Source organism: Contarinia nasturtii, unplaced genomic scaffold (genome assembly GCF_009176525.2).
Source record: "Contarinia nasturtii isolate CC-2019 unplaced genomic scaffold, AAFC_CNas_1.1 Cnas_scaffold_414, whole genome shotgun sequence".
NCBI lineage: Eukaryota > Metazoa > Arthropoda > Insecta > Diptera > Cecidomyiidae > Contarinia > Contarinia nasturtii.
The window spans coordinates 4,409,601-4,417,516 of NW_022197768.1; the positions used below are offsets into that span (position 1 = coordinate 4,409,601).

Genomic DNA, 7,916 nt, shown 5'->3' on the forward strand with positions numbered 1-7,916 from the left:
AAATCAACGGGAAAAATGGTAACAGACGTTGATACTTGAATCGTTCTAAAGATGATTCGCTCGAATGCGTTTGCATACGAATTATATATATATATGAGAAATAAAACGCATATGCACATAAACAATGTACAGTACACACATGTCTCGTAGGTGTTGTTGTCATGCAATTGCTCAAATCGCTGTTGCCACTGCCTTTTTTTCGTTGGGTGTAAGAAAAACTTTCATATCAATGAGTGCGTAAAACGCTCATTTGTGCACCTTCAGTCGCCTCATTTTTGACGCCCGTGCAGAAAACAAGACGCAAAGAAATTCAACCGACAATCGTGCTGATTTAGCCGATAAAAGTCAACAATCGCTTGTTGTTTTTTTGCAAGGGAAAACGTCTCGAATTTTTATTGTTGTTTTTTTTAAACACTTGCTCTTGCATGGCAGCCCATTGCATAACAACATATGCTACTTGTATATTCAACACTTCACCAAATCATTCTAAACAAAATCGAGCGTGTATTCGCATTTTTTTTGTTAAAATGGGAAAAACGTTTGTGCAATGTGCACAATACCGAAATGCTGGATTTCTTTTTGAAGTGCAACTTTTTATTTAATAAAACAAAACTGAATCGATCCAAAATGAATGATTTCGAACACTTTTTACATAATTTGCCATTTGGTTTTCGGAAATAAATCGTTGCGGTCTTTTTAAAATAGCATTCTATTAATTCAGTTTTGAAATAAAATAAAATGCAAAATGTAAGGTGAAATCATATAGGTACAACGCGACTATTCAATAACACTAACCAATGGGCAAATGAGGAACAGTGGATTATTTTCTATATTTTATGATTTTCTACGTTAAAATAGCAAATGTTTTTAATGTTATTTTGACGAAACCTCGAATGTGCTGCTATTAAAAAAAATTATATATTCCACTACGCCCAAGAGGGCCAAAAAAATATGGTTTGAATCACTATTTAAGGAAATAAAATTCGCACAATCAATCAAATGAACAAAAAACGTTGTGGCTCATGTGTCTCATACTTCTATTGACTCAACAGCAGTAGTATGTATTAGTAACATCTAAACAGTAGCCGTTTGAGATTAATATCTTTAGTTGAATTCACTTTTTTGGTGTGTCAATAACCGAACACGCATTCGTTTAAGTAAGAAAATTGTTAAAATCTACGTAAAAATGCTAATTGACATTTCGACGAACTTCAATGTTCGTTTAATTCGTTTTAAATTTTACTAACCTGTCCTCATTGAGGCGGTTAAGCTTATGAAAATGAAATAACCAAATCTATTCAGTAATAGATGTCGTTTCTCGGTCTTTCTTTTCTCTCTATTCTGTAGCTATTTGTATGATGCGAGATTCAGCATGCGCAGCGTCAATTGTCACCGCGACTGTCAAACGATAATGAAATTCAATGTAAAGTGAAGTGAAACGAGAAGAAAGTTAGAAAATGTATACATAGACATAAAAAAAACTCTTTTTTTTTCAATATCGGTTAAATTTAATTTGATTTAATCCCGTACCGTAGTCAATAATTCCACAATATTTGAAGCAACGATTCTAGACATACACAAATAATAAACAAACACTCAGCGGCCAATTTATCGAATAAACAAAAATAAAATCGAGTTTCATCTGTAAAGAGCGACACACGCATAAAAACCAAAATAAACAAAAACAATAGATGAACTTTAGTTGATTAGTATAGAACATGCAAAAATACGAAAAATTGGAAAAAATTGGCGAAGGTTTGTTTGAATGCAATTGATTTTGAATTTTTGTTTTGTCTCATTTTGTATATTTATTTTCAGGTACTTATGGAACCGTTTTCAAAGGAAAGAATCGTGATACATTGGAAATTGTGGCACTGAAGCGTGTTCGCCTCGATGAAGATGAAGAAGGTGTACCGTCGTCAGCACTCAGGGAAATTTGCTTGCTAAAAGTAAATGTTTAAATTTTGGAAAATCTTCATACATATTTATTATTCATTATTTCTATTATAGGAACTGAAGCATAAAAATATCGTACGACTTTATGATGTGTTGCATTCAGATAAAAAATTGACACTTGTTTTCGAGCATTGTGACCAAGATCTCAAAAAGTACTTTGACAGTTTGAACGGTGAAATCGATTTGGATGTGGTGAAAAGTTTTATGTATCAATTATTACGTGGTTTGCAATTTTGTCACAGTCATAATGTTTTGCATCGCGACTTAAAACCACAAAATTTGCTAATCAATAAAAATGGCGAATTGAAATTGGCCGATTTTGGTTTGGCACGAGCATTTGGCATCCCAGTAAAATGCTATTCAGCCGAAGTGGTTACACTATGGTATCGACCACCGGACGTTTTGTTTGGTGCCAAATTATATACAACGAGCATTGATATGTGGTCGGCTGGTTGTATATTTGCCGAATTGGCAAATGCAGGACGACCGCTATTTCCTGGTTCCGATGTTGATGATCAATTGAAACGTATATTCAAATTGCTCGGCACACCGACGGAAGACACATGGCCAGGCGTTAGTCAATTAGCCGATTTTAAACCGTTCCCATGTAAGTCAACGTATGAAAAAATCGTATTATCTATTGCCAGTTCATTCAAATTTTGTTTGTGCTTGATTTTCAGTGTACCATCCGACAACATCGTGGAGTCAAGTGGTTCCACGACTAAATTCCAAAGGTCGTGATCTACTACAAAAACTATTGGTGTGTGTGCCAAAAATGCGAATCAATGCTGAACAGGCGATGGCACATCCATATTTTACTGATAACTGAGACGAACCACACTTAATCCCTTGTCATCCGACTGATTTTATTTCGAAACAACAAAAAAAAAACAACCGACACAAAAATTAAACTTTAGAACATCATTCAACGATTGAATCGAAACCAATTTTTTGTCAAACACATGAAAATTTTGCAATTTTACGCAAATTATGCGTAAGATGTAATTCGAATAGTGGCCATTCCGATCCCATGTTTCCTTCGAAAACGAAACGCAATGATAATACAACTTAATTTATTACGATTGTATAAGCCAATTAATGAATTTCTTGATGAAATAAAATGAAAAACTATTTTAATTTTACACGAAAAAAATTCTTTTCGTTGTATCGGAATTCTCTTTTCGCATTTTTATAAATCAAAAGATAACGAAATGACATAACAGAAATATCCCCCGATAGAAAACAAAAAGTCGAAAATTAAAAGATTTTAAAAATGATGTTTTTCGTGAATCTGGTTTGTTTGATGAATAATAGGTGTCGCCATCTATATGAACCGATTGTCATTGTTCGCTGTCAAAAATAATAAGACGGACGCAAATTCTTAATCGGCGACTCAAAACAGAAATGTTTATTTTGGTTTTGTGTTGTTAATTCTCGGCAAAATTTCGGTGTGATTGATCGCCCTCAAAGTGATAAACATAACAAAATACAAAATGTCAAAACAGTGTCGATTGTGTGCAAAATTCACCGAAAGTTCTATTGATTTATTTCTTCAACATGAAACTACATTGCTGACAAAAATAAATAGTATCTTACCAATAAATGTAAATATTTACTGAATATGACCGTATCGACAAAACAATTTACCATTCATATTATGTATCATTTAGATAACAAAGGATAAAGTATTACCGTCGAAGATTTGCTGCAAATGCGTTGAACGGGCAAATGCAACACACTGTTTCATTCAAGAAATTCTTCTGGCTCAAGAAGTATTCGGTATATCGTCATCTGCTTCAGAAAAGATAGAACCAACGAATAGGTATGCGTCCACATGCCATATGATTAAATTGAATACATTTACAATGAGCATTGTTTTTCTTTCATTTAGTGTAAAATATGGCGATGTAACAATAAGCTCGATGAATCAAACAGCGATACATGTGCCATCGCCAAAATTGCGAAAACACAAGAAAATACAAAATGTATCGGAGACACTGAAAAAATTGAAGAAAATGCAAACGGGTATGACAATATCAAAAACAATCGTACAAGGACCAAAACCAATGCGAAAGTGTAAAACGAAGCCGAAATCATATCAAGAAGAATTCAATGGGGAAGACGAATTTATCAGTATCGATGACGATGATATCTACACTGAACCGGATCGTATGAGCAGCGATTCAGATGACTATGGCAACGACATGGACGATGACGATGACTACACACCATTGAGCAAACTATGTAAAACCAGAAACAAAACGACCAAACCAAATAAACAACTCGACAATTCCAACTCAAATTCAACGGATACATCATCAAAATTTAAGGCCATTAAAATAAATGCACCGCCAGTGTTTCTCTGTATGAAATGCAAAAATCGATTTGAAACACTTCAGGCTCTCAAACAGCACGTGTTTCAAAAAAATGAATGCACAATTGCACAGCTCACGTGTAAAGTGTGCAATAAGACGTTCGATAATAAGAAACGAATGTCACAACACATGAAAACTCACGAAGAAAGAGTGAAATTTATATGTGATAAATGCGGTCACCAATATGCAAATCAATTTAATTTAGAGAATCATAAATCGGCGATGCACGGTGAATATGTGGACGAATTTGAAAATATATACAAATGTCGTTTATGCAATGAAAAATATACAAATCGAACCGATTTATATAGTCACATGAAAACTCATACAAATGATACACAGCGTCAAATCTGCGAAACTTGCGGAAAATGTTTTAACAATACGCATAATTTAAAGTCACATGTGCGTAGTGTCCATCTTGATATACGGCCACATGAATGTCCGCATAATTTATGCAATAAACGATTTCGTACTCGTCTTTTGCTTCGCCAGCATTTACATGTGCACACCGGAATCAAAGAGTTTCAATGCACGGCATGCGCACAATCATTTGCCAAACAGGATTCACTACGAATTCATATGCGAAAACGTCATCCGGATTATCAGCCAAACATCGAACCACCGACCAACAAACCGCCAACCAACGAACCGCCCACAGAACCTGAAAATCAAGCAGTCCCGCAAATCACCACAAACACTAGTACCGAAAATCAACCACCAATTGATGTTGAAAAACAGCTAAAAATTGAAAAAATTGAAAAATTTGAAAAAATGGATGAATCAAATTAATTATACCTTTCTTGTGTTAGTCAAATACAATCAATGGAGTTTTCCATTTAAAAAAAAAATGATTGTTAAATAAAAGCTATGCTAAATGAAATAAAACAGTGGTCAATAATAATTTTATTTGAAATTTTTACTTTATTTTTGTTCCATTTCCTGGCTTTATGATTAATTTCCATTTTTTTTTCATTTGGTTTAATTTCAACTCTCATTACATTGTTATAAATTTCTTTCTTTTTTCTTTTATTTTGATCAATAGAGAACTTTTCTGTGTCCCTGAACCGAATCTGAAACGCTTTCATCGAAATTTTCGGAATGTTTTGGTTCTTTGTCCATAACACTCGCCAATAGCTTATCACCGACGCACGTATGGGATCTTTGAATTTTAGTGGGGCGTCAAAAGATGGTTAGGCAGCATTTCCGCACAATAAAAATTTAACGATGTAACCGCTTTAGATGCCAGGTTTTCTTAAGTTATTAAATTATTATTAACTGAATGTTTTTGTTAATATTTCTCTGATGCCATGTGTATATGTGTGTTTGTGTGAATGTGAATGGGGGTGTTTTGTGTGTCTTTGTGTGCGATGAATTCTTCTTTTTTTTGTTTATTTTTATTTATTTTTTATCTCTCAAATTTGCGATAGTGTTGATCTTTGATGGCCTTATGAATGATTTTTATGAGCCATCATTCTTCATTCTTCAGCGGCACACAATGAACATTCACATTCCATTGGTTGAAATCACGATTAAAATCCGAAAAGGATCTCTTGACTTTGCTACTTAATCAATAAAGAACTGTTGAACGAATATGCTAATCGGATAGCACCTTTTTTTTGCATATGAATGGTTGACAGTAAAAACTCAATTTAACATTCCTTTGGGGGGATGGGGAGCAAGTGTAGAGATGCGAATTCAATTGAGTTTTTATTCACATCCATTCATTTGTATTTTAATAATATAATCATATTCAACAGTGCATGGCAATTATGCGAATGCATTTGGACCAGTAACTGATTGAGAAAATATATCAGGAATCTCATCAAATGAATGCATTTTGGTTTTTCTTCTAAATGTGAACTTTGTGTAGATGTTGTAGTTGCTTGGTGAATATTTGACGAAAACTAACTTAGATTGTTTGTTTCTTCATTTTCTTTGTATTCTCTTAATATTAATTATATAGTTTCGGTATCTTTTTTGTTTTATTGAGGATTAAAAAAATCTCCAATAGCGGTATGGTAGTTGTGTCATTGGTTTTTTTTTTTCAAATATTCTTATCACAAATGAAAGTTGTCGGCGAAGTTGGTCATCAATGGACAAACTCACTATACCGCTAAAGAATGAAAATTCCCCAATGATCTTTCTTACTTTTTCTTTTAACTACATTTATTATATAAATCAATGACTAGTATCTATTACATTTTCATTTCATCTTTAAATGTCGAGTGATTGATCGGTTTGGTATTTGTATTTATTTTTAAAACACCATTTTTGCAAATAGTTATTCAAATTGGTTTTGTTATTGTGTCTTTTTTTAAATATTTTTATAGCTGCGTGCACAAATGTCGTATTTTTTTGGAAATATTGCATTGTTCTTGTGTCTTGTTACGTGTTGAGTGAGAAATGGTGAGAATTATTTAAAAAATAAATGATAATTATGCAAGCTAAATGTTTTTGGTTTAGATTCATATGAATGCGAGTGTACAGCGACACAAAATTGTCAATACTGAACAATTGAAATTGAATTCAATTGATCAAACAAAAAAATATATAGTTAGAATTTTTATTTTCATTTTTTCCCCTTCATTTTTTTTTCATTTAGATATGATGACAAACGGTGTGTTTTGTAAATTATATAAACCGTTGTCAGAGATGGTCAATGCGATCAAATATATATAAATATATGACGATGACTTAGCGGCGAATTTTCTCTTCTGCATGTAATATATATGTATTTGTGAACTGTGTGAGTGAATAATGAATACCCTAAGTGTTTTTTTTTGTCGAAAAACGCGCCTCGAACATAAATTTTAGAAAACAAAGAGAGAGAGAGTTGATTTGTATTATTCCACAGAAATGTAAATCTCTGTGTACACAAACAGATTCATTAATTGTAAATTATTCGCTTAAATTATGAACACGTCATCGTCATCGCTCAACTAAAGTTGATAATTTGTTTCATTTTTTTTTCGTTTAAATTTGTAGTATGGGGGTGAAGGAGAGTCTGAGGTGGGATTCGGGGTCAAGAAATAAAAATAAATTATAAAATTACATACGTGAATGCGTTGAATATATGTGTATTTGAATCCTGGAAAACTAACAACGAGAATTAACGCCATAAAACCATTTCAATGTTCACAAAATTTTGTCAATCCATCAAATTAATTAATTTGAAAATAAACTTCGTTGACTACAACCAACGCTAAATTATGCGGTTTTTTTTCTTTATTACTCATTTTTCATTTTATTTGAATAATTTTTTTTTATATTTTAAATACAATTTTTCTACATGAATTTTAATCATTTTTGTTGTTTTGAAGTTACTCTTTTCATTATGGAGTTTGGAGAGTCGCCATATAGTTTTTGAATCGTAAATTTGATGGTTTTTATCCAATTTTATGTTCTATTAAAATAGCTATTGTGAATTCGAACGATACGTTATTGCATATGAAAATACCATATATATTTTTTTGGATGAGGGAGTATGTTCTCTGGCCAAAGCCTCACTTGATATCAAAGAGCAACGAAATGAGCAACGAAAATCATGTTAAATCTCCCGACAAAATAGAAACAAATATAATTCGT

General features: G+C 32.6%; 2 protein-coding genes across 2 annotated transcripts; both read left to right on the forward strand.

Annotated features, from left to right (window-relative positions):
• Positions 1-1,412: 1,412 nt before the first annotated feature.
• LOC116338588 (cyclin-dependent kinase 5 homolog) lies at positions 1,413-3,129 on the forward strand. Its single transcript, XM_031763952.1, has 4 exons — positions 1,413-1,755; positions 1,819-1,949; positions 2,011-2,563; positions 2,637-3,129. Exons 1-4 carry the CDS (start codon positions 1,719-1,721, stop codon positions 2,783-2,785), a joined length of 870 nt encoding a protein of 289 aa, XP_031619812.1. The 5' UTR covers positions 1,413-1,718; the 3' UTR covers positions 2,786-3,129.
• Positions 3,130-3,311: 182 nt separating this feature from the next.
• On the forward strand, positions 3,312-5,232 carry LOC116338908 (zinc finger protein 181-like). The gene is made up of 3 exons (XM_031764458.1): positions 3,312-3,560; positions 3,627-3,778; positions 3,848-5,232. The coding sequence occupies exons 1-3, from the start codon at positions 3,450-3,452 to the stop codon at positions 5,118-5,120; spliced, it is 1,536 nt and encodes a 511-aa protein (XP_031620318.1). The 5' UTR covers positions 3,312-3,449; the 3' UTR covers positions 5,121-5,232.
• The last annotated feature ends 2,684 nt before the right edge of the window (positions 5,233-7,916 follow it).